At 55.3% G+C, this 26754-nt stretch overlaps 2 protein-coding genes across 4 annotated transcripts; both read left to right on the top strand.

Annotated features, from left to right (window-relative positions):
- Positions 1–1081: 1081 nt before the first annotated feature.
- Positions 1082–5203, top strand: LOC119109542 (hydroxyacid oxidase 1). 3 transcript variants are annotated; one of them, XM_037233196.1, is made up of 7 exons: positions 1082–1119; positions 1535–1670; positions 1954–2105; positions 3135–3255; positions 3445–3579; positions 3930–4417; positions 4977–5203. In XM_037233196.1, exons 2-7 carry the CDS (start codon positions 1537–1539, stop codon positions 5039–5041), a joined length of 1095 nt encoding a protein of 364 aa, XP_037089091.1. In that variant the 5' UTR covers positions 1082–1119; positions 1535–1536; the 3' UTR covers positions 5042–5203. The 3 variants fall into 3 exon arrangements, with proteins under 3 accessions (XP_037089091.1, XP_037089090.1, XP_037089089.1); XM_037233195.1 differs by having other exon boundaries at positions 3930–4558; XM_037233194.1 differs by having other exon boundaries at positions 3930–5203.
- A 4714-nt stretch (positions 5204–9917) lies between these two features.
- Positions 9918–26442, top strand: LOC119109452 (lysosome-associated membrane glycoprotein 1). The gene is made up of 5 exons (XM_037233073.1): positions 9918–10265; positions 12715–13121; positions 13443–13665; positions 22149–22334; positions 25268–26442. Exons 1-5 carry the CDS (start codon positions 10214–10216, stop codon positions 25414–25416), a joined length of 1017 nt encoding a protein of 338 aa, XP_037088968.1. The 5' UTR covers positions 9918–10213; the 3' UTR covers positions 25417–26442.
- Positions 26443–26754: the final 312 nt, after the last annotated feature.

Raw genomic sequence — 26754 nt, 5'->3', positions numbered from 1 at the left:
TATAGGAGAATGTTCTTATTACACTTTCATCGTCAAACATCCTCCGTCAACTCGATGTTATATGTGCGAGACCATAGAGCAATGTATTTAAAATCAGAAATGCCCTGATCTCCCTTTTCTTCGGCATTCTGAGTTTCAGCATTGAAACTAAAATGATGAAAAGAAAAAATATTCCCTCGTGACCATGAGGACCATTCCGAAATGTCGGGCTTTCTTATGATGTATACCAACGCTTGCTTGATAACGGTGAGTCAGTAGCTAAGGGTACATAGACATTGAGGGCGGATCATTTAAAAAATAACTCATAACTCATACTCGTTATGAGTGAAGACGCGAGAGAAATCTGTATATTGATGCGAAATTGCGCATAATTTGCTAACCAGTCGTAGATGGGTCAATGAATGAACCCGTGGTCCGATCGTATTAGACATTACAGCAGGGTGAAAAAAGCTGTAAGGGTGCAAGCGTATGCAAGCAATTTCTTCATGATATTTCAGTGTCAATCGCCAGTTAGACCAAAAACGGACCTCCGCAGAGGTCACCAGTGCACTGGTGCTGATCCCCATAGTCAGAAGTGAGAAAAGCGCAAAGTCGCCGCAGGAACAGCGCATTACCGCAAGATCTACCTCGAGGTGCGGTAGCATATGGGTGAAGCATATGATGGGTGAAGCATATGATGACCGTCGTTAAGATGAAAAAAAACTGTGGCCTCTTAAATATTCCTGGCATTTCGGCATCAAAACTTTCTTTTTAGACACCGTGATCGCGAAAGACAACTGCACTGAATTTAGGGATATGGAGGTTGTGGTGCGCCATGTTATGGTATGTATGAGGGCACGTTGATTTCTTAAACAAAATAGTTGCCTTAAAACAGATCACTTTCTCACCTAGGTGGACGAAATGTTGGGGGCAAAAATGGGGGAAGAAGACCTGTCAAACCATTATTCGTTTGCCGCCCCTCCCCCCCCCCTCCCCCCAACCTGAAGATCGTCCACGCGCCCCTGGTCAACGCGCAACCCCTCCAATGTTTACCGTGCACCGGCCATCCGCTGGAGATTGCAGAGCGCAGTTTCGGGCCGAAACCTCAGCCTTGCGGTACCGACCGTCGCTCCACCAGCGGTGAGCTCTACACACCGCAACGCCACAATCCACGCCCGCCAGGACCGTACGGTGAAACCTTGTACGCAATGAACAGGCCCAGTTTACCAACAATATATATATATATATATATATATATATATATATTATAAGCTACACCCGTGCCCGTGTGTGCGTGCGTGCGTGCGTGCGTGCGTGCGTGCGTGCGTGCGCGCGTGCGTGTATGTGTTCGTGTATGTATGTGTGTGTGTATGGGTATGCGTTTGGGAATGTGCGTGCGTGCGTGCGTGCGTGCGTGCGTGTGTGTGTAAGGCTGAGTGGTTTATCGACCATGCGTCCACACCCGAAGAATACAAAAGCACATTTCAAACAGGAAAAGGCTACACGATAAAATGAAACACGACCGTGCGCCCGTTTAACCTGTTGGGTTTGTCAGTCATGTCCCCCGTGGTATGCATCGATGACCTGGAGCGGTCGGCCCTGGCCCGCCTGGACCAGAACGCCCGGGGCTTCTACAGCAGCGGGGCCGACGGAGAGCAGACGCTGAGGGACAACATCGCAGCGTTCCAACGGTGAGAGAGATCTCCCCAACGTGGCACGACACGGTGTGCGCGGGATACGAATCTGGAACGCGGATCCAATGCCATGTAGAAGTGATCGGAAAAGGTTGGTTCATGTGTGTTACCTGTCAGTGCAGCAACACTTTTCTCTAAGATCAGGATACGTTCATACACGGCGTGGCGATAACGGCCTATGACGGCACGACTGCATTTCTCTGAATGTCTTCATCGATATATTGTTTGTTTAGCTCCTAGTCACCACGTCAGCTGGAGTGGATGCCGCATGTCCCCCCAGGTACCGCCTGCGTCCACGCTGCATGGTGGACATCTCCACTATTGACCTGACCCAGACGGTGCTAGGTCACCAGGTCAACATGCCGATCGGCGTGGCGCCGACGGGCATGCAGGGGATGGCGCACCCAGAAGGCGAGTGCGCCACCGCCAGGGGTACGTAACGCCGCCCCACCGACAGCAGTACGCACGGACGCTAGCCAGAGTACGCCGGTGGCGCACGGGCCGGCGCAAGCGCTAGTGCCAACAAATCGTTCGCTTATGCTCTAATAAATCGATCCCCATGATTCAGCGGGTGCATTCGAAAACTTCCGCCGTGGCGTTAGCGCTGTAGTTAAACCACGCGTTCGACGCTTGATGAAATTTTGTGTCCCACTCACAGGGGTGTCACTTTGTATACTTTTTGGGAAACTGAGCCCCCCCCCCTTCCTGACTTGAGCCCCTCAATACCCTTCTGAACCCCCCCCCCCCCCTCTCACAAGCATACAAGCAAAAGAGGGAATACTGAGTTAATGGAACACAGCAAATGTCTCCACTCTGGTACACTAGGGCCTAGACATCACTTTCCGTATAATGATCATCACATAGCATCACTGCCACCAGCCGATGTCACCATGACATCGGCTTCAAATAGGAAGTAATTTCTGAGCATCACAGCAATTTTCAAACCCATCAAATGTCTGTTCTTTTATTCTAATGTTTCACCTCAGAGACGTTAATCAAAGAGGCCGGCATCTGGGACCAATCCGGATTTGAGGGTAGATCGCGTCAACTGTATAGGCTCACCCCCCCCCCCCCCAATCGATTTTAAAAAGCAGCACCACTGGCTACTCGTGACGTTGATTATCGCGGGACAGAGCAGACTCTCGACCGGGAGCCAGGCCCGAACGGCAGAACCTTCCGCACACGCTTGGGAGCCGAACGCTCGCCCAGCTGAGCCCGAACCGCAAAACCTTCCGCACATGCTCGAGAGCCGAACGCCCGCCCAGCTGAGCCCAAACGGCAGAACCTTCCACACACGCTCGAGAGCCGAACGCCCGCCCAGCTGAGCCCGAACGACAGAACCTTCCACACACGCTCGAGAGCCGAACGCCCGCCCAGCTGAGCCGTACCAACCCCAAATTGAGCTTTCCCGCCACAGCAATGCCCAATGGCGCTCCTGTCCCACATTCTGTCATTCCCCAGCGGCGGAGGAGATGGGGGCCGTCTTCATCCTGAGCTGTGCGTCAAACAGCAGCATGGAGGAAGTGGCCGAGGCGGCTCCACATGCCACCAAGTGGTACCAGCTGTACCTGTGTAAGGACAGGTGAGTTGGTGTCGGTCAGACCACTGACCGGTCCTGCGTTTCGGCTGGCTGGACGACGTCATGCCAAAGAAACAGTGCTGCATCACGTCAGAGCACTTATGATGTGTTAACACCGAGGTCGCAGCTAAGAGACCAATGCCACCGGCTCCACACACCGAGGATGGCTCCTCTCAGTGTCCCTCCGTCCAGGGCGATGACAGCGAGGATGGTGCAGCGGGCGGAGCGGGCCGGCTTCTCGGCGCTCGTGCTCACCGTGGACGTGCCGCTGGTGGGCCGGAGACTGACCATATCCAAGAACGGATTCCAGATGCCGCCGCAACTCAGGTAATGGACGGCCTTCAAGGAACCGCATGAGACGAAGGCAGCGACCGCACAGATGGAGCACACGCGAGAAGTTCGCGAGCGGCAGCAAAGACATCTACATAACCAAACATGTATCACGATGATACGCAAATTATGTTCTTCACAACATGATCTGAACAGAGAAAAGAAAAGCACAAGCGACCAGCGTTTCTTTTTTCTGATAGACGTTTCCATCAAGCATGTGTAGCATGATGAATAAACACATCGAGCCCTAACAGAAACAAACGCAGCCAAAAAGAGACTTCGAAACGGTCTTAAGCGGAGTTTTACATGTTGTCGTGGAATGCGCATTCAACTACCGACCTTCGCAGGCTGGCCAACTTTGCATCAGAATCAACGCAGGCCAATCAGCGGGGGTCCCAACACAGCACCTACGATCAGCTGTCGACCCTGTTCGACCCGTCACTGACGTGGGACGACCTCAGCTGGCTGTGCGGCGTCACCCGGCTGCCGGTGCTGGTCAAGGGCGTGATGACGCCAGAGGACGCCGTCACCGCCGTCGACCGCGGCGCCAGCGGCGTCATCGTCTCCAACCACGGCGGCCGCCAGCTGGACGGCTGTTTGGCGACGGTGGACGCGCTGGGCCCGGTGGTGGCCGCCGTCGGCCACCGTTGCCCCGTATTCATGGACGGCGGCGTGCGGCGCGGCACCGACGCGCTCAAGGCGCTGGCGCTGGGCGCGCGCATGGTGTTCGTGGGCCGGCCGCTGCTCTGGGGCCTGGCGCACGACGGACAGCGCGGCGCCCGGCTGGCGCTGCAGCTGCTGCACAGCGAGCTCCGACTGGCCATGGGACTCTGCGGTGAGATCTACCACAGTATTGGAGGGGAGCTGATCATGAGACTCTGCAGTGAACTTCTGTACCGGGCAGGAGGGGAGGTGACCATGGGACTCTGCGCTGAGTTCTAGCACAGTACTGGAGGGAGCTGACCATGGGACTCTGGTGAGCTATAGCACAGCACTGAAGCGAGCTGGCCATGGGACTCTGTGGTGAGCTATAGCACAGCACTGAAGCGAGCTGGCCATGGGACTCTGTGGTGAGCCGTAGCACAGCACTGAAGCGAGCTGGCCATGGGACTCTGTGGTGAGCTATAGCACAGCACTGAAGCGAGCTGGCCATGGGACTCTGTGGTGAGCTATAACACAGCACTGAAGCGAGCTGGCCATGGGACTCTGTGGTGAGCTAAAGCACAGCACTGGAGGGAGCTGGCTATGGGACTCTAGTGAGCTATAGCAGAGTACTGAAGGGGAGCTAACCATGTGACTCTGCTGTGAGTTATAGCACAGGAAACCGTAAACTGGCAGCGAATGGGAGCTGCTTGACTCACAGCCCACGTACTGACCAATGCTGTATTTTCCAGGCGTCACGAAGGTGGCTGATGTAACCGAAAAGGTTCTCGAGAAATCGGAGCGATCGCACCTGTGACGCACGAGGCTCAAGAAGCGTTCAAAGTAACCGAAAAGGTTCTCGAGAAAGTCTAAGAAAAGAAAAGTCTTAAGATATGTACAGCATTTTATGGGACGGGATAATGGCAGACGATTCGACAATAAAACAGCGTCTCTCCAAACGTGTTTCAAAGCCAGCATAGTCGACACGTGCGCGTCACGCGCGGCAACAGAGCTACGGCCAACCCGGATGGCACCGGCCAGATTCTTACGTTACGCAAATACCGCCCCAGCAAAAGCGGCCCACGGGACGCAGACCCCCTTTCCTACCGTTACCGTGCTATAGCACAGTGTACTGTGTACAGTCATCAAAACAGGCCCAGTTTTAAAACCCTTCCGTGTGGTGGAAACAAGAGGACTGAGGGAGTGGTCTGAGAATACCCCATTGAACTATAGCCAGTGATGTACCATAGCTCTGCAACATCCATTGTATTCTGGTGAGCAGCATTTCTACGCAGACCTAGGACTGACCACTCTCTGTAATTTGCAAGTCACCAGGATCGCTGATGTGACTCGGAGAGTTATCGAGCAATCGAAGCAATCACAACTGTGATGCAACAGTAATGAAGAAACAACGGAGAGTCGTTACGATACTGCATGCGTTAAGTGACAGCCTTGAGCATCACTTTCATTACTGCCTTTGTATATCTGAGCACCATAAAAAAGGATAAAGAAATTGAGTGGAACTGAACACCACCTGAGGTGCCGACAGAGTCCTCTGTTACTGGAATGGGTGCATTGTTGGACAGTCCCAATAGATTATGAGATAATGAATACAACTGCTGTACTTCAGTATGCCCTGTCTTGCTATTCACGCCATTCCAAATGCACGCCCACGATTATGAAAGGGCTACCAACTGCTTCGCGGGGGATTACAGTGCAGGAATGAAGGGAAGCCGATAGTGGGACTTTGCACTGAACCACAGCACAGGAGTGGGAGGAGGGGGACGTCCATGGAACCGACCCGAGCAGTCAACTCCACTTCTAATGCGCTCTGGACATTGGCATCAAGGGGTTTGATCGATGACGTACGCCCAGACACTATCTCATCAATCAAAATCTTGACCTGAACCTGAACAATGTCCATACGCCCGACCCGGCGTGTTCGCTACACATTCACGATCAACAAACGTATGATCTCCGATAGAAACGGGTGAATGAGCGCCATCGCCGCCCGTGTCGTCGAGCGCTTCTGCAACGCAGCGACCCATTCCCGTAAAAAATGGTCTTCTTTGTTGTCTCAGCACAAGGAGGCGAGCAGGGCACTAACGCGATGGTAATAAATCAGTCGACGACGAACAGACGCCGAGAGTTCGATCCGGCCCGCGAGTTTCGCAGACGGAAGCTTGATTCCTGCGCTGCGGCCACCCCTGGAGGAACGAAACGTCACTGGCCTCAAAGCGCCACCCCGAGCCGGACCAACTCGGTCCGACCTGACCCGGAATGCTCGACCGAGGCGCCTCGTCTCGCCTACATCGCCATGTCATGCCTCGCCTCGCCGCGGCATCGCTCGCGGGCGGCGACACGGCGCCGCGCCGCGGTCACTCACTGGTGCACGGGCGTCTGCTCCATGTGCGCGCCGTAGGGCGTGGCTGGCACCGAGTAGGGCGTGGCCGGGTCCAGCTCGCTGTAGGGCGTCAGCGGCGGCGCCTCGTAGTCGGTGGGCGGGCCCTCGTCCATGCGGATGCGCTTGCCGCCGCCCACCTGGCGGTGCATCATCTGGCGGCGCGGCGCGCGGCCGTCAGACGACGGTGGCGACGCGCAGCGGCCGCCAGGGGCACACTCCGGGGCGGCGGCGTGGTCAGCGCGCGACACGGTCGTGCGGCGGCGTGGTCAGCGCGCGACACGGTGGAGAGACGGCGTGGTCAGCGCACGCCACGGCGGAGCGCGTGCACAGGCGAGATATGACAGCTCCGGAGCGGCGGCGTAGTCGGCGCACGACACAGTGGAGCGATGGCACAGACAAGATATGACAATTGCCAACAGGTGGCGCATGATGATAGTCAATGTGTAACACATGAGTGCAAATTGGTTTAAGCCACTAAGACACACAAGCATGATTAATTTTCAATTCTACATTGTCAGATCACAGTTTTCTACCATTAAAAAGAGATGGTAACCACTGAAGCTTGGCATTGCAGTCATACCTTGAAGTTATTTGGACTTGCTCTGCAAGACAATGTTTTGCTCTTTCTTCACCACACTCAACTTAAACAAAATATCATTTCAAGACAATGAAGCATTTAATTAAGCTAGTCTTAAGCACTCTGTATCTGAAAAACAACAGTCCTGAGTCAGTTGAGGTAGTCTATATTCCATTGGTGACAAACAATTAGATGTACAACCCACATAACAATTAACTGATGTTGACATGCAGTGGACACAAGTACTTAGTTCCCATGCCCAAAGTGATCAAGAGAAAATATTATAAAGGACAGAATCAGCATCAAATTTTTTAATGAACCACATATATATGCAAATGATTGCACTTCAAAATCAAAAGATGGATGGGCCATTGCAAGAACACCTTAAGCAGAAATTAAATGGTCAGAACATGGCAGCTGTGAGCAAAGGCAGTTGGAAGAACAAGATTTGCTTTCTTGAGAATGGCATAATTATCATGATTTATGTCTAGAGCTATGGTCAGAATTTGCAGTTTTCTTACACTTTTGAGTTCAAAAAAGCTTGTTCTCAGCATATCAGGCTTGAGAGCATAATTTCATTTACCTGCATGGGGAAGGCAGATGACTATTGAACCATTGTGATAATAATTCATCACTGCTGCTAGGATGACAGGCAGAGTGCCAAATGGGCCATCCTCACTCCCCCTCCCTGTCTTCTCCCCACTCTTAATTCCCCAATGTTAACATAACCTGGGAGAGTCACATAATATTTTCATCCTTACTGTTCTTGCCATAAACATGATCCTACTTGGTTTGCTTTTGGGAGCTATATGCTACTTTGGGAGCTATGTATAGTCAGTCTTATTACCATCACAAGTCACAGCCAGGCATATAGGTGGTCAGATTATGATGCGGCAGGACTTTCATACAACAAGTAAAACTAGCATGAAGATCTGGCTCAGTCTAGCTTGGCCTAAGTTTGAAACAAACATGTATCATGCTCAACACATTGATATTCTTTACATGCCCAGTAAAGTTAGTGGATTTTTTCAGATTGGTTGAACTCCACACTAATGATATAGAGCACTTGCTTATCTGCTGGACTGATACATCATAGTACTGTCACTGTGTGTAGTATTGTCTAAATACGGACCAGTAGTGTGTGTGTGTGTATTCCTGTCTGAATATGGACCAGGACGCTGAATATGCTGAATACGGACCAGGACGCCGGGTGTAGTACTGTCACTGCACAAGAGACATGATGATATTTTATAAACTGTTTATGGAGGTATATCTGTCACTGTCAGAATAGGAGTTCCAGATAAGACATAACCGAGCAGTGACAAGAGTACACCAATGGAAACTAACAAGACCTGGAGCTAGGACTCATTACTGAGCAAGACTGGTTACTGGTTAGAGCAAGACTGGTTACCGGACTGGGGCTTGAAGAGACTGGGACAGACAGGCCAAGTGGCCATTCATAATTCTTGATCACCATAAAGTATGGTCAAGCATGGTTAGGTTGACTGTACATATCTGAAATAGCAGATATTGCAGCAGCAGATTTAGAGCACATACATTGCAAACCTACACTCAGCATTTGGAACATGGTCAATGTTAACTCATCAAACAGAGCCATTGCATCACAGAGATATGATCTTGCAGGGGTAATTTCTGTGCATCTGTCCATCGTCATTGAAAATTTCATGATGCTAAACACATTTGTCTACCAATGCACAAATTTGGCACACATTGACAAGACCTGAGTCAAACATACAACAGCAGGGAGTTCAGCCCTCCAATGTTAAATGGGCATCCATAACTTACTTTTTCAGTGTGTTATGACTAGTGATGGATGCTTTCTTTTATTCAAAGTGCTTACACATCATAAATGGGATGCTTTGAATGGGACAAGTGAAGAAGCTCTAAGTGTTGCAATCATATGCATCCAAAGCAAAGTATTTTTCAACCACACTGGGCACAAATTGATTTCGAATTCAGCTACCACAGCCTTCAGGCTGACTGGCTAATGTCCAGATCTATCTAGGATCCAAAGATGTCGAAAATAAGTCCAAACAAGAGGGTAGGTAAACCAAACCATCTGAACGAAGTAAGGTCATCTGAGACGCATCACCAAATCTAAAATACATGGGACGTAAGAGCAACGCCAGCGGCTAAAAATCTGCGGTTGAATTGCACGTTATCTGAACCACCCAAATACAACTTTCCAAACCTTACCCCTTGCTTTTCAACGCGCACGACACACTCAAATTGTCCGTTTGTAAATATCGAAATGGCGGCAATTCCGACCATCGCTGCCAATTGCGAGGCAATAGCAACGCATAAATGGAAGCGGGAAAATACATTTTTCTCACAGGTAAGCAATCAAAAGTCGATTGTTACCAAATTGCATTGTTGAACACCGGGAAAAAAATTACTTGCAATTTTCGAAACATCTGAGTATTTTTAGAGCGTTTTTTACCAATGAATTTGGTGCATCAGCTTATATAGGTGTGGTACTGGTAAATCTAACCTCAGTTTTTGTGTAAAGACATAATAAAAGTATGATAAAATTAGCGTAAAACGATACATCGCATCCAAAAAAACAGGTCAATTAGCATTTTCCAAAGCAAATTTGTGTATGATTTCCCAACATCATGCCTACTTTCTACCAGCCAGCTGTACAAAACTGAATGCAAGGCTGCATTAATTCATTGCTGATTGATGGTTGGATTGCGTTGGGAGTTGGAGCCCGCTTGTCTGTGCTGCGTCGTGATACGCAAAAGCTGACAAAACAAAACGAAGGCATTCGTGAGGCGCACCATTGACGGTGGGGGCGCGTTTTCGTCTCTCAGTTGCATTTTTGACGTTGTTCGGCGTGTGTGTGGCGTGTGTGTGATCAGAATTTTGACAGTTGGCCCCGGCCACACTTACGACAGCTTGTGGCGTTCACTGTCGACGTTGCAATTGGCGTCGACGTGGTCATTGGAAGAACGATACGTTTAAGAAGCCGTCAGAAGAATCCTAGGATGTCGGCCATGTCTACGGCCGTGTTGGCGTTTTGCCTCCTCGCAACTTTCTGTGAGTATTTAGTCGGTATTCTATTTGGGGATGATGCAACCATATTACTGTATGGTAATGCGTAAGGATTAAGCAGCCCTTGCGGCGGGTCAGGCCAGTGAAAAACGATAATCAGACGTTTGCGCGACATTGGTGTGCATAACTCGGCATGCAAAAATTTCATCCTCTTTTCATCCATCTCATAATTGTGTGCACCATACATGGGCAAGGGCAAATGGCACCAAGTTTTCAGATTATTTGTTTGTGTTAAAGATGGTTTCAAAGTATTTTTTACTCTAGTTGCCTTCCCAATTTCACTATTTCCTGAATCATTGGCCCCTTATGCATGGAAATTGGTGGGAGCTGCACCTAAATAATAAGCATAACCTATATTTTTTCAGCCTGATGCTGTCTAATGTTTGCAACTGTGAGATGACTTTTGCCAAGGTTGCGCCATGCCAGCTTTGCTGAATTTTCAAAATATGCTGTAATATTTGGGGCATTTTAGCATGAGCTTACATAACCATCATTATAGTTCCTGGAAACATTACTTCTCTAAATGTTCAAATTGGAAGCAACCATTTGTACAACTTGGGCCCTTGGATGTATGGTATGGTATGGTATGGATGCTCTGAATTTTTGCTGAGATGTTACTGCTATACTAGACATGTTCAGCACAACAAGAATTTTGGTAGTCTGGGAGACAGGAAGGCATTTCTAATTCAGGGTTATTCCTTCTATAAGATGTCAGGCATTGCTGTACATTTCAAGCATAGCAAGTATCCTTTCCAGGCAGTATGGGCCTAGTAATGACATGATTCAGCACTAGTCATCTCTTCATTTAGCACTTTCTTAAGAAACATGACACTATATTGGGAGCACTAGGTATTTGGCTGTAGCTGAATGTCAGTGGAAAAAATGAAGCACTGAGCCACATATTGGACGTGTCTGTACTAGTGTGTTGTTCTGTACCTGGTTAAATAGGCAAGAAATCATAGTGCAGAGTTGGCATATTTAGGACACCATCACCTTGCAGCTACCCTATGTTCATGGCACCAGAATAGGTCAACTCTCTTGAGTATATCATAATGATTCAGAATTCAGTCACATAAAATCAGTACAAGAGCAACTGAAAACTCCAACAAATGACAAACAATGGAAGAATTTTATTGTCAGGGGCCCAAAGGATTGACTTTGGCCCGTGATACTGAATGCCAGGTCTTACTGACCGCAGTGCAGCCCAGAGTGCATGTTTTTAGCATGGGCGACCATTATAAGTTTGAATTTAATTAAGTTCTGGCCACATCACAGGGAGCAGAAGGCTGGGTTCCACTAGTTACAAAAACTGTATGATCATAATAGGATGCTCCCTAAAGCCTTTTAATTGTGGATTTTTTACTTTGAGCTTGCCTCTGCCAGGCCAACAAGCAAATTAAATTCAAGATTGCAAGAATTATGATATGCTGGTAATTTAATAATCATGGTGACAATCTCCATGACTTAATAAGTACTTCAAGAACACAAGTGTCTAGTATAGGGACAGCAGCTTATATCACTCCTGTCCCTTGTCATATGGTATTTGTTCAATTTTTGAACTTGTGGCAAAAGTTAGTTTTTAGGGCTAGCATGCTTGTGTGTGATGCTTGCACTTCCTCATGCATTTGCTGGCAGTCTGCAATTCACACTGCTTGGTATCCTTGTGGTTCTAAAAGGCTGCTGAAGACAGGTTTCAGGGATTTTCTCACCAAAGTAAGGAAGGCAGTGTATATATATATATATATATATATATATATATATATATATATATGTGTGTGTGTGTGTGTATGTATGTATGTATGTATATATATGTATATATATATATATATATATATATATACATATCATATAATATAAATATAATGTGTGTGCCTTTATCTGTAAAGAAATGTTGCATTCCTTGTAGAACTACAGCACAAAATGGCAAATATAAATACAATCCTCATGTTAGGATAGAGGCTTTTCTCATGCCCGATGGTGAGCTGTGGGGTATATGATGCCTTCTCACCTGATATGATATAAGGCTTCTCATGTGACCCATGTGATTTGACATGACTCATTCAGTCTTTTTGTGAAAAATTGAGGTTTTTGCCTTCCTAGTGATGGACATGATAGACCTTCCATTAAATTGGGGCTTAGTCTGGCCCACCCACCTTTGGAATCTCACTCCACCTTATTCTTTTCAGGCTAACAATATGATAAGCTAGTGCTGAGACAAATCATTCATTATCTCAATGCTTCATCATGTGAACTAGGTTGAGGTCATGCCAGTCAAACATGATTGCCTATGAATTTCCAGCAGCAAAATAAGTTGTGTAGTGCTACTGGATTTCATCTATATTTTGAAAAATAAATACAAACACAAATGACCAAGCTGCTGAGATTGGTGCTGCCAACAGTTTGTATTGCCTTCTATTTGAGTACTTTGTTTCAGATTCTCCTGTGTGCTCACAAGATTCAACACTGATCAACCCAAAGGCAGGCGTAGCAGCACCCGCTGGCAATGCCGTCGCCGTGCCCAGTCCCGCAGCTGACGCGACCACAGCTGCTGTAACCGAGCCATCCACCAACACAAGGGCTCCAGACACCACCACCACCACCACCACCAGCACCACCACCACCACTGCAAAGACCACCACCACCACTGCGAAGACCACCACCACCACCGCGAAGACCACCACCAGCGCCAGCACGACCACCACCACGACGCCGGCGCCGCCCAAGCCGCTGGATCCCACCCAGGGTCACTGGAGCGTGTCGGACGACACTAACAGCCAGATCTGCATCCTGGCCAAGATGGCCATCCAGATGAAGGTCCCGTACCTGGCGTCAACCAACCAGGTGGGTGTCTGCAGCCAGTCCTGGTCTGCGAGACCCGGGTCGGCCTTTGTTCGCAGGCTGGTTGGCATCTCGTCTCATGGGTCAGCCACAAGGAGAGTCGGTCGAGACGGGGTGCGCTTACGTCGCTTTGTTGCAATGTAGTCGTTATGCTAAGCCTGGTCGCTGTATTACGCTTCAAATCGTCCTATAAGAATGCAGTGATTCAAATTAGAAGCGACCAGCGCCTGGCCAGCGGGCCTCGGGCGCATGCTGCCCTTGCCGAGCGCGACCTAGTCCGGTCGAGTGCCAGGTCATGACCCGTCCCTCCCGTCCCCTTTCCAGACGCTGACGGCGTTCCTGGACGTGCCGATCAACGCCAGCGCGACGGGCTCGTGCGACGGCGCTGAGTACATCCAGATCAGCTGGCCCGACTCTGGCGATGACGCCAACTGGTTCCGCGTGACGTTCGTCGAGAACGCCACCAGCGGCCACTACATGGTGGAGGCCATCACGGCCCGGCTGGCCATGACTGACGCCAACTTCCCCGACCACGCCGACGACAAGCGTGAGTGCTGCCGGGGACGGTGTGGGTCTGGGCGGCTCGGTGGGTGGGGGTAGGGAGGACAGCGACTGCGGGCAGAGGGCTGAGCAGGGTGGCGAACGCCGACCGCAGCCCGGTGGCGTGGCCGAGTGAGTGAGGCGGGCTGTGTTCCGTTCGGGGTTGAGGCAAGATTGTGCGGCCGACGGTGGACGTCCTGACCGCCAGGCGGGTCGGCAGCTGAGGTGGGCTGCGCGTACGGAGACCGCGACCGGCGTCAGCTCAGCGGACCGGGGCTCAAAGGCCGTTGGTCCCATCAGAGGCTCGGGCCAGCGCCGCCCAACTTCCCTGAGCCGGGGTCGTTGCGCGACGTAAGCACGGCCGGACGGACTCTGACTGACGTCAGGGTTCCAACATTTTTCGTGGACGCAAATTGGCCATATCGGTCGGTGCGCACTGAAACACCGATAGACAACGAGAGCATTGAATCGTGTCTTAATTTTACGTGTAGATATAATGTATAGGACTCCAGCTGTCACGCTGATGAATAACTCAGAATTGGCCGACGAGATTGCCGACGGATGACTGTGTTAAGAAGCGGAGCTGCAGACGCACAGAGTAAGGCCGGTTGGAGGGAGCGCGTTCCAGCGAGCAGGGCGGTGGCTGTTGCCAGCTCGGCCCGTCCCAGTGAGCTGGCGCGTCCCGGCCCAGCGCCGGCTGCCGGCGCGGCACGAGCGAGAGCTCGCCCCGCGGCGACAGGCCGGGCCGGCCGCCTCCGATTGGCTGTGATGGGAGCGTCCGGTGCGGTGCCGGGTGTGCGTCTGGAGGCCGGCCGGCCGCGGCCCGGCCCGGGACGGCAGCCCTGCTGGTGCCGGGTGAGGAGGGTGCCGACGGCGGAGCCACGGTGCAGACGGATCGACCGCGATAAGGACGCGGGTCGGAAGTCTTTGGTGACGTCATTGGCGAACGGAGTAGTAGAACTGTGTTGCCAGGGTAGTTAGAACCGAGGTGCACTTGCCTTTGTCGGTGGTAGGTTTTGCTGGTTGTGCCTTGCTGCGCTAAAGTCCAGCCGTTCTGCCTGCCCCGGGCGTATTTCAGTGTGGACATTGCACTCTAAAATGTCGCAACCCAGATTGTGCCCAATGCTTCAAAACCAGCAAGTTTGTAAGCCACGATTGTTTCTGACTTCCGCGTCATTGGTTGCCGTGTTTTGTAATAGTGCAGGATTGAAGGCTGGTTTGTCCGTTAAATGTGCCTTTTAAAGTCAAGGATTGAATGCAGGACTCCGTAAGGCGCGCCTGTAATGGCCTGGGATCGGATGCAGCAAGACTGTTCGTAGGGTGCGCCTGGACTGATTCCGTGGGTAATAACTTGCTTACCAATTCATGAGCGATTTTCCTAAAACCCTCCATTGTGTTCGCTTTATGTATGTTAGCGACGTGTCTAGTTTGTTAAGGAACTTATCACATTTGGGGGGGGGGGGGGCATCAGGTGGCGGTTTGTTTGCACTTCACATTGATGGCGGCTCACATGGCCGGGGAGCGGCCGATCAGTGCGGGGTTTGCCGTGGGAGAGGCCCCGGATCGTGCCGACTGTTGCTGAGATCTGGCGGCCGTCTGATCCCCTTCCCCTCTCGCGGCCGCTAGCTCCCGGCGACCGTTGTGTAACGCGGCTGGGCACCGGCCGGGTGCAGTATTCTGTGGCGGGGGCCGCCTATCGCTCCTGCATGCTGGCGGCACGGCACGTGGACGGGTCGCGAGACGGCTGAAAGCCTTTGTAGTTCGACCTTTACTTGAGCCCTTAGAGAGCCAGTGATCTGCGGCCTAACGGTGGGGATGGATTTGGATCATCTGCTTTGGGAAGCCCGATCATTGGTGGATGTGTGCCGTGTGCAGGTGCCGTCGGATGTTTCCAGAACTGGTCCGGCTGTATCCTGTAGAATTTTAGAAACAACCAGTCATGGGATGTGAGAAATTTGCAGGCGGCTCTGTCTGCTTCCTTTCCGCCAGAAGTTGCGCATATGCACCCGAAGCAGTGCAGTGAACCGCGCTTCATTGCATCACAGCACCGATCCGGCTCTGGTGAGAGGCAGACCGCTGCCTCTCACACGCCTCGCCCAGCAGGAGAAGGCCCGCTCCCGCCAAGACATTGGTGCGGTGGAGCGGGCACCGCCCTGGGGCGGGGCCGAGCCGCCGACCTTGACCCCGACCCCGGTCAGCTGAGCCGCGCCGGGGGCGCCCCCCTGTCGGCGGACGGACGGGCGGGTCACGCGCTGTGCCAGTCACGCGGCCGGCCGTCCTCGGCGGAGGGCGCGCGGTGACGGGCCGGCGGCTGGTGCGGCCGGCCGGCCGGCGGCCCTGCGGTCGCCGCCGCTGATACGCGGCGGCGCCGGAGCCGGCCAGCCGGCCGAGCCTGGGCAGGCTTGGGTTCCCGGAGCTGGCGTCACGGGACCGGTCCGGCTGGGACGCCCACGCGCCGGCCGCACCGCGCGCCGCCGCCGCCGGCTCGACTCGCGTCCTCCCTCTGGGGCTTAATGGGAGCATTCCGCACTGCGTGCTGATGGTTTGGCTCGCCTGTCCAAAGAGGCAGAACCAACATGCGCACTGTCGAGGCTACGGCTTTGGCAGCTATGCAAGGAAGTGGCGTGGAATGTCGCATAGCCGGGTACTTTGGATAGTATCTGTGCATCCTGCCCTCTGCGCAGTCTACGTGAGGCCGCCTGCATGTATTGATCTCGCGCCGCGATGTATTGATTTTCATGGCTGGCTGCCGTCGGAGCAGCCAGCCCGGCTTAGCGACGGTAAACGTGCGACGTTGCCAACCGCCGGCGCCACCCCGGTCAGCCAAACAGCTCGACGCGTAATCCCAATATCTTCCACTATCGCTAGACTGAAAAACGCGGTGGGGATCGGCCGGGCCGGGTGCAGAGTCGTCGCCGTGGGATGAGGTCAACCCCGGTCAGGGGTGACACGAGTGGTGCAGGGCAGGCGAGGCGCGCAGGACAGCCGGCGTGCTGCGGCGACCGGCATGAGACCGCTTCCGGCAGTGGCAGTGCACTGCGGTCGGCGCCGGCGCCTGGTCACGAGGTGGGAGCAGGCGTGTGCTGTGGCCGGCGCTGGCGGCGCCCCGCCCCGAGAGCGACGCGACCGGTCGGAGCTGGTCCGAACGTGCCCGGCCGGACGCGGGCGCGCGCCCGTCCGCCGGTCACGGCCGCGGCGGCCTCCAGCGAAGTCATCCCAACCCCGCTGTGATGTGCGGAGCGGGCCGGTGAGTCAGGCCCGGAGGGGGAGGGGTGGGGAAGCCCCGTCACAGCCGCCGGCGCCGCAGCGCAGGCCACTGCTGGACGGGAGCGTATGGGCGCGAGCACAGCTGCGGGCGCCACACCGCAGTCCACTGCTGGACGGGAGCGCTTGGGCGCGAGCACAGCCGCGGGCGCCACACTGCAGGCCACTGCTGGACGAGAGCGCATGGACGCGAGCCGACCGAAGCCACGCGGGCCCGGGCCACAGAACAATGTCGGTCCGCCTCCCCCTCCCTGTGGTGCACGAGTACTCGCCGATAACCGCGGTCACTGGCGCGTTGGTTGCGTCGGGAGGTCATATGGATTACACGCGCACACACATTGTGTGCGCACGTGTACCAGATCAGCTTGTGCACGGGTGGCAGATATCATCTGCAGGGAGCGAGTGTGCGATGCTGACCGGCCCGGGGCCTGGTGTAACACTTCGCCGTTCTCTGTGGGGGTGGATGGGAGCGGCTGGTCGCTGCTGTCATGTCAGCTGTCGTCAGCCGCTGCTGGCTGTCGTAACCCGCAGTCGGCAGCTGGCAGCCAGCTGACCAGTCGGGACGCGATCCTGCTCGGCTCGCCCGCCGGGGCCACTCGCGACGATTGCGGCGAAGGCTGGCGGTTTGCGTCAGAGGGATTGCGATCCGCTGGTGGTATTGGGCCGCGCCTCGGCGCTCTCGCCGCCGAGTGCCGGCGTGCGGTCAGCTGCTGTTGGCGGCCCGAGCAGCCCGCTCCAGGCTTCTGTTTACCTCGCTGGACCAGTGTGCCAGTCGACACGTTATCTGGGGAGGGTGACGGAGTTACCCCGGCCAATCTCGCACCGCCGGAGCGAGCCCGCTCCGGCCGACTCCGGCTGGTTGGCCGGCGGCGCGGCTCAGACCCGACTCCCCAGCGCTCTCCGTTCGGCCTTGACCGAGCCCTCAGGAAAGGTTACGTTAGCATGTTTCATTCAACCACGTTACGTTTATGTCGTTTCGCGACGTTTTGCCACAATTACGTAACGCTTTGTTTTCATGGTGCTCTGCCTCCATCGTTCAGAAGCTGCCCATCTCAATCAGCAGATACCCATTTCTGACTGTCACGCTGCACGTGCCTCTGGCACTGCCCGCGGTGCCGGCCGGGACTGAGGGGCACCGGCACCGAAGTGCGGCGTCAGGCGGAGCGTGCCCAGACTGCAGCTGTTGTCAAGGGTCCTCCGTGCGCCCTATTGTTAAGAGGCCGGGCGGCCTGTGCCACGATTGTTCGGTGGAAATGTTGGATCCGGGCAAGGCGGACGTCCGTGGAATGGGAGGAGTGCTGCCAGATAGCGTATCAGGGAATCAACCGTGAAAGAAGGTATATTGACCACTGTAAACGATCCACCGGGCTTCATTTAAGTAGTTCTCGTGCTAAGTGTCACAATCTTTGTTTCGCTTGCCTTGTCCTGTTGTTTTCACTGGTTTGTTGAACGAAGCTTTTGAATGATCTACTGGTGCTTGCATTGGTCCCCTCGAACATCAGCCTAACTCGACACGTTTGGCTTCTAAAAACAACTGTCGCCTTTGTTAGCGTTCGGCTGGCCGGCCGGCCGGTTCAAAGTACCCCCTCCCCCAGCCGGTGTGACGTCACGTGTCGGCACGTGCTCCGGTCGTGAGCGACGGACTGGTGACGCAGCTGAGGACTGTCCTGCCAGCGGCCGCCGGGCCGGGCTGGTGACGCAGCTGAGGACTGTCCTGCCAGCGGCCGCCGGGCTGGGCAGGTGACGCAGCTGAGGACTGTCCTGCCAGCGGCCGCCGGGACGGGCTGGTGACGCAGCTGAGGACTGTCCTGCCAGCGGCCGACGGGCCGGACTGGTGACGCAGCTGAGGACTGTCCTGCCAGCGGCCGCCGGCCGGGCTGGTGACGCAGCTGAGGACTGTCCTGTCAGCGGCCGCCGGGACGGGCTGGCTGCCGTAAGCGGTGGGATGCGGTGAGAGGATCACCACCACTGTACGCTGAACAGCGGAACTGGCGCAGCCGCCGCACCAGGATCGGGTGGCTTTCCAGAAAAAGCCGCTCTCTTGAGTGTCAAACAGTTGGCTCAATGTTTACAGTTCTGTGCTGATTTGTCCCCGTTGACGTAGCTATCTCCAGTCTCCGTTGCGGTGTTTGTTTGGGCATCAGCGGTGTGCTGTGAGACGACGTACTCCGGCTCTGTAATTTAAGCGAGCAGGACACGCACTAATGGATTGGGTCAAGTTGTGCTGGTTTGGGCTGCTCCAAGTTTTCAACATTTGTTCCGTTGCTCAAATGATCTGTCAGTCTCAAGATGGGTCCTGACGTTTTTTTTTCTTCTGTTGAGCGCTACAATCGACGGTTTACACAACTAAAGGCTGTGTCATTGCTACTCGCTGAATTGTTCGCCATTTGTCTTGACGAGTGGGCTGCTGGGAGAAGCTGGCCAGTCTCAACCAACGCCCATCGAAATTCCCTCCGTAGCCATTTTGTGGCACGGTCGCGAGCAACAAAGGCGCCCGCGGCAAGAGGCGGCGCTCAGTGATGGCGCCCGCTGCAAAAAGCGCTTTTTCGCTAGCCCTGGTGCTGGGCAGAGACGTCACACGTGCCTGGTCCCAAGGTCGGTTTCTGGCTCCCATTTTCCCCTTGTGAAAATGAGATTTTAGATCCTCAGTTTCAGCTCTTATTTATGAAGCCCAGTTTCCTGGTCCCTGGAACCGATTGGTTGTTTTGCAAACGCAGCTCCCTGGTGCCTGGTTCGCACCGGTTCGCCCGCAAGTACAAATTTCGTTTATTGGTTCCCACTGGTTCATTCATAAACGCCTAGCGTAGTTTCTAGCCTAGTTCCTGTTTCCCATTACTTTCCACAAACCCAGACCTTGGTTCCCCGGTGTGCTTTTATTCCATGTCGAGTTTTTATGTTGTATTCCTTTACACTTTTTGTCCTGACTTTTTGCCCAATCCACTTTTATTCCCGTCGGCTTTTTGTCGCTCGACTTTTTTCCGTTCCACTTGCTGTTCGGACACCGTCCCACTGCCCTGTGGCGGCGCATCCGTGGTGGAGACCCTGTAAGGGAGCAAATGCTCTGCAAAGGCCCAGTACTTATCAGTTTGCAAAGGGTCATCAGTAAGCGGATGGGACTATCTGATGCCATACGATATGGCACGGTGCTTTACAAAATGATACGGCGCTCCACTATTTGATGAACACTTTGTACTCTTATCTTGCATTGCCGTCATTGATGATAAAGGAAGTGGCGAAGACGCGTGATTTGTTGCATTGTTCCAATTATACTTGTGTCATGAAAGGGACCGAAGCGGGATGCGTTGCAACTAATGCCAGACCTGTGTGGCAGACGTGTCGGGAGTCATGTTTTTCATATTTCTTAAAGTTCGCTTCGCTATTCTGCGGAAGGTGGTGCGTCAAGGCGGTGATGTGTGAGGATATGGTGACCACCTCGGCCAGGTGTGCTCGTGGTGACGACGGTCACCACTGCAGCGTGCCTGTCGTCTCCGCGTGGACCCAAGAATGTGTCGTCGCCACCACTTTGGCAGGGTGACTGTCGTTGTCAGCTGTGGTTGTGGGGTGCGGCGGGTGCGGTAGTCGCATTGCGCCCATAACAATATTATTTAATTGGCGAGTTGTATACATGCAGCAAAATCCGATTTCTGCAAGTAATGCGAACAGTTCACCATCATCAAGCAGTTGCGAGCGATCGCCGAGAATGTCGCTAAATGGTGGTGACTGTCGTCGCCACCACAAAGTGACCCAGTCTTGCCAGTCTTCACCGTGTAGAACTAAGAACGTGTCGTCAACACCACCGAGTGATTGTCACCAAGTGATGAGCGCAGGCTACACATGCCGGGTCATTTTGGGGATGCCGCCGCGGCCGCCGGGGTCTGCACTGTACAGCGCGCTGGGATCTCCCGGAGAGCCGGGGCGTCCACGCGCCGCGTTCATGCCGGATCAGACCAGCGGCACAGCCGTCGGTGTGCGGCCCAACAGCCGCCCGGCCACAGAACGGCACGCGCTGTGGCATCCGGCGTGGTCGGAGTTGCTGTTTTCCGCTCTGAGTTCGGCGACGGAGCGGCACGCGCTGTGGCATCCGGCGTGGTCGGAGTTGCTGTTTTCCGCTCTGAGTTCGAAGGCAGAACACGAACGTCGCCACCATTTGCGTCGCCAGCTTACGGCTGGCGACGCAAGACCTGTGGGGGCATGAAATTGAATATTACATATTGTGGGAGCCACTGGCTATCACAACACATTTTTGTGTTTAATTGCGATTTGACATGAATATGGCAGCGCTAGTGTGGTGTAATCCTCCTCGGGCCAAGGCCGGAATTGGGGCCTGGTCGTTACCATTTCCTGCAGCGCCTGTTTGCATTGCGCCCGGCATGTCAACCGCATGCGCTGTGTTTAGATAACCGCATTGCGCCATCGCCAATGTCTGCCCGCCGCTGGCGTCGCTGGCGTCGCCTCCTTGTCACGCTGGCCGCCGACCTGTGGCAGCGCGCCCTGGCGTCACTTAGCACACGGTCATGTTCCCGTGCCTCTTTATGCCACCTCGCCTTATTACTCTGGCCTGTTCCTGTGTCTCTTGGTGCAATCCCACCCTTTGACATTTCCCTGTGCCTCGTGGCGTCACTTCACCCTCTGACCTTTCCCTGTGCCTCTTGGCGTCACTTCACCTTCTGACATATCCCTGTGCCTCTTGGCGTCACTTCACCTTCTGACATATCCCTGTGCCTCTTGGTGTCACCTCACCCTCTGACATATCCCTGTGGCTCTTGGTGTCACCTCACCCCTCTGACATATCCCTGTGCCTCTTGGTGTCACCTCACCCTCTGACATATCCCTGTGCCTCTTGGTGTCACCTCACTCTTTGTCCTTTCCTTGTGCCTCTTAGTGTCACTTCACCCTCTGACATATCCCTGTGCCTCTTAGCGTCACCTCACCCTCTGACATATCCCTGTGCCTCTTGGTGTCACCTCACCCTCTGACATATCCCTGTGCCTCTTGGCGCCACGTCACCCTCTGACATGTCCCTGTGTCTTTCGGCGTGACCTCGCCATCTGACATATCCCTGCGCTTCTTGGTGTCACCTCACCCTCTGACATGCACCTGTACCTCTTGGCGCCACCTCACCCTCTGATACGTCCCTGTGTCTCCTCACGTCACCTCGCCATCTGACTTGTCTCGTTGTCCCTTGGCGTGACCTAGGTGGCTGACCTGTGGCCGCTCTCCCCGCAGCGGAGCTGAGTCTGCGCGTCAACTTCTCGGAGCCGATCGAGCTGTCTGCCAACTCGAGCTACCGCTGCCTCAGCCGGCAGCCCTTCCAGCTGCTCGCCAGCGACGAGGACATCTCGGCCCAGCTGGTGCTCATCGACACCCAGCTGGAGGCGTTCCGGCACGACAACACCACCAAGTTCTCCACGCGTGAGTGGCTCGCACGAAGGCGGCAGTGGAAGGGCCTGGAGGTCTGTTGCTCTTCCGCAGTCTTCTAAGGCTGGAGTGATCCCAGCGCGCTCGATATAAGACGTATTGGCGCAAGCCGTCCTGAGCGTCGTGGCGGAGGGTGTGCGTGTATGCGGCATGACAGATGCGCGTCAGAACCACAACTGCACACGCGCTCATCTCGGCGTCCGCCAGATGACACGGAAATATGGATTTCGGTCATCAGCACTTGCAAGGAGTTGAACGGCCCACGTTCGCGGTGAGCGCGCAGTAAATACGGACGGCTGTAAATGCTGAACGGCTGTGAGCGCGCATTAGTCGCCGCACTGCTTCTTCCCCTCCCGTCCGGCGGTGCGGCCACTGGGGCCGCGCTGTGCCGCGACGGCGGCGGCGGCAGCATCGCTCGCGCGGCGTGGCCGAGTCGCCGTGAGTCCCTGGCCGGCCGCCAAGTGTGGCGTAACCGGGTGGCCAGCTGACCGGGGCGGTGCAGCGGCGGCCGTCACGGCCCGACACATGAGCCGGCTGGCGCTGCGGTACGGCGCTGGAGGGTCGGCCGCGGCTGGACGGCCACGCCTCAGCTGGGCTGGGGCGGCGGCGCCGCGCTGCTGCAGGCGCTCGTGACGGGAGTCTGGCGAGGGGTACCGGGGTGCGGGGCGGAGGTACGGGGCCTCTCTGACAAAAGGTCTGTGTCGTCGGACGGTGGTGATGGTTCGGCAGCCGCGCTTCTCTGGCTTAGTAATTGGGTCCTCCTGTCTTCAATCGCCTCGGGCCCGAGATGATGTGCGCGCGGGGGCTCAAGGTGCCGTGAAGGTCAGTGTGCCAGAGTTGGTAGATTATGCTGGGCAGATGAAAGATTCGCACCATCTTTGTCAAAATATTTATATCTCATTTGCAGAATTTTTGACACGGTGGAATGAGCTGGAGAGAATTGGGGGCTTGGAAGGCTAAATGGGATGATGTTTGCAACATGAATAAAAAGGCAATGCTGAAGTGAGAAACCAAAGTAAACGGGTGCATTCCCTTCGTATCACTACTCGTTACTATTTTGGATGCGGCTTGGTCCTGGTGATTGGTCCATGAGGAAGCCTCCACCCTCACCCTGACCGCCGTGCCTTACCGAGCCGGACCGCGCGCTCTAGTGGGTGGATATTTTTTAGGGCTCTCCGGTCATATCCCCGCGTCGGTAGGGGGACAGCAGCGTGTCCTCGTGTCCTCGTGTCCTTGTGGCCTTGTGTCCTCATGTCCTCGGCCAGCTGGTGGCTCCGCCTCTCTGCCTGCCCGCCTCGTTCGCCACCAGCGCCCGCTCCGACCGGACGGCCGGGCCTGACCGGACGGCCGGGCGGCGCTCTTCGCCGGGACGGAGCGTCTGCGGTGCGTCTGGCCGCTGCGGACCAGGCCGGCCTGGACCGAGCCAGGTCTGAGGGTCTGCAGGCTGCGCCGGACCGCCGGCGGAGCGGCGCGCCGACCAAGGCCGGCCGGCCGTCTGTTTACGGTCCGGGGTGGTGCCGGCCGGAGAGCCGGGCCGGCCGGGGCGCCGTGACGCGCGCTGACGTCTCCGGTCGCCGCTCCGGCCGACGGCGCGGTCTTCAGAGCGGCTGACCGCGCCGGCCCACACGCCTATTAACCGCACCCCCGGTGCGGAGCAGCGGCGTGAGGTCGGTCAAAATCGTAATACATACCGTCTCCGATGCTTCCGATCGCCTCCGTTGGCCGCCAGCTGGCCGTGGTACTCTGATGTCTCTGCCATGCCATCCCGACGGTGCGGTGGGAACGTGCCCATCGTGGCGGTGCCATCGGGCTGGCCCGGACGGCGGCGGCCCTGACCCTGACCCGTGACTGGCTGGCCTCCGCCGAACCGGTTGTCACACGATCACTTCGGGCACCAGTCACCGGTCGTGGCGTCGCGCCGCGTGGCGGACGCCTGCAAATGCGTCCATGGCACCGCAAGGTTTCCGCCGCCTTTCTCTGCATTCCCTCTCGTCCCCCCTCCCCCCCCCTTCCTCTCCTCCCGCTCTAAAACGTCTGTATCGCCGGCAACCTCACTAACCGTCTGTCTCCCCATCCTCCCGAGCCTCTGTAGCCGCCTCATCCTCTCGACAGTCTCTGGGCAAGACCACGCCCGAACGCTGAGCGCATCCGAACTGTGCGAGCTCCCAATACCGCACGACTGAACGCGAGCATGCGCGAGCTCCCAGTAACACGCGACTGAAGGCGATTATCCGCCAACGTGTCGGCTTGGGTAGTGACAACTGGGTCGTGTGGGGTGCTGTTTTTGTGCTCGTCTCTGGTCGGCGGTCGGGCGATGCGCAGCTGCGGCTGGTGAGTGCTGACGGCGCCGGCACGTCTGACCCGAGTGAACCTCGCCCTCGCTCCGACACTGTGTCCAGTCATGCGTGCCTGCCGCTGTTGTGCTCTGCTGTTGATGCTGTGCTCGTTGAATTGCTGCGGGAGAATTAGTCGGTTGTGAAGGGCGGTGGCACTGAACTTGTCATGTAATGCTGGTGTTATTCCGGCGGAAATTTCATCATTAATTTGCGCTGCGTGGTTGTTGAAAATTACCGTTATCGGACCCAACTGAAAATTGCACGTTTATCGGACTTTGGGACTCGAACCTGTAAGACTGTCTTGACTTAAGGGTGCAGGTGACATTGCAATTACAGCATTATTTGGGCTTTCGCACGCTTTCGCACACATCGCCCAAAAAGTGAAGCATTGAGCCTACAGTTAGTTAAGCGCATCCCCACTCTGTATCCAGCGACCGCTGGGATGCGGGTAGCGTGTCGCAGTACTGCGCCTCCCGCTACCCCGCCTGGCTGTGTTCACCAGCCTGGCACCCTGCGCCGCGCTATCGGTAACCCCACCGGTGCCCCTCCAGCTGCCACGGCGATGCTGACCGCGTTCTCCCCGTGCCACAGCGCTGGTGTGCTCGGCCGACCACCGCGCCGCCTCGGACATCGTGCCGATCGCGGTCGGCGTCGCGCTCGCCCTGCTGGTGGTCGCCATCCTGATCGCGTACGTGATTGGCCGCCGGCGCGCCCGCCAGCGCGGCTACCAGAGCGTCTAACGGCCACGCCTGCCGCGCCGACGCCCCGGCCAACAGCCGCAAGGTCAACACGACGTCGACGGCCGGAGAGGAGGCGGGGGACGCTCCCCGCCGTCGCTGGAAGGTGTGTGTGCGTGTGCGCGCGGGCGAGGTTCGGCGCCAGCTGCGCGAGTGGGTGCGGGGAGGTGAACGCCAGTGGAGTGGGAGTTGTGAGTGAAGCCAGTATCCTGAATGTGTTGCTGTGCGCTGAGCCTCCATATGCCTCACGTCGGCTTGTCGTCTCGTGATAGGGGAAATGGCGGAGTGGTAACATCTGACGACAGCGGAGGGAATATTTTCGTAAGTGATGCGAAATCTGAGGTGGTCTGTCTTCTCTATGTCATTTATGTCAATTTTTGAACGAATCTATACGTGTGTACTACTAAGTCGGCTGCTGCGTGGCGAGTTCGGGTCGACCTTGGGTCGGTCTTCTGCGCTTGCGTCGACAGCAGGAAGTGCTTTCAGCGACTGGTGCGCTCGCTCGCCGCGCGTCGGTGTTTGTGTTTATTCACGGAGACTATGGGGTGCGGCCAGCGGCGCGCCAATATCGGTAGAGTTCAGTGGACTGGTCAGCTCCGGTTTGCACGAGTTCCACCGAGGATCGCGTCAGATTCTTCTCGCCCGGAACGCCCGATGGCCACCGAATGAGTCCCCGCGTGAGTGTGTATAGGACAAGTAAGCATAGCGTGGTTGGTGTGATTGTCTTGTGTTTTGTTTTTAGCTTGATTGCAGTATTGGCGGAGCTTTTGAAAACGTTTGAATGCTTGCGCTGGGTGTAGTTCTGGAGGGAACGTGGGCAAGACCCAATTGATGAATATCATTATAACGCCTAGCGGGGTCCACCATGTATCAAAGACCACCAGTTATCAGCGGTGTTCCGTACAGTTTTGAAACGTTCTTTCTGTTCTTGATGCTGTCTTTTCGAGTGCAGTTGGTGCTTACTCGGGTTGCGGGCTCGCACGTATTGTTCACTGTAAGCCATACCAGAAATATACATACTTATCCGTGCGCTTGTTTGTGTTACGTGGAGACGGCTTTTGATCGCCAGCTCGTTCGTAGCCGCGATCCGAAGTCCTTCCACCCGTGTCTATAACTGTTGGCGGTGATTGAGTAACGTGGAAGTCGCACCTCATCAGCCCCGCCTGCCGTCACCTGCAAGCCGACGTCATTACACACCACGGGCCACCGAGCGGCCGTCGCGGCGTCTCGCGCGCCGTCGCTGCATGCGAGTGTCCGCCGACGCCGCTCCGCCCGGAGGAGGGCGGTCTGCGGCTGCTCCGTAGCCTCCGCCGGGGGGAAGGCGGTCTGCGGCCGCTCCGT

The sequence above is a fragment of the Pollicipes pollicipes genome, unplaced genomic scaffold (genome assembly GCF_011947565.3).
Source record: "Pollicipes pollicipes isolate AB1234 unplaced genomic scaffold, Ppol_2.1 Scaffold_7231;HRSCAF=8579_pilon_pilon_pilon, whole genome shotgun sequence".
In the NCBI taxonomy this organism is placed as follows: Eukaryota; Metazoa; Arthropoda; class Thecostraca; order Pollicipedomorpha; family Pollicipedidae; genus Pollicipes; species Pollicipes pollicipes.
This window is presented reverse-complemented; position numbering and strand designations above follow the sequence as displayed.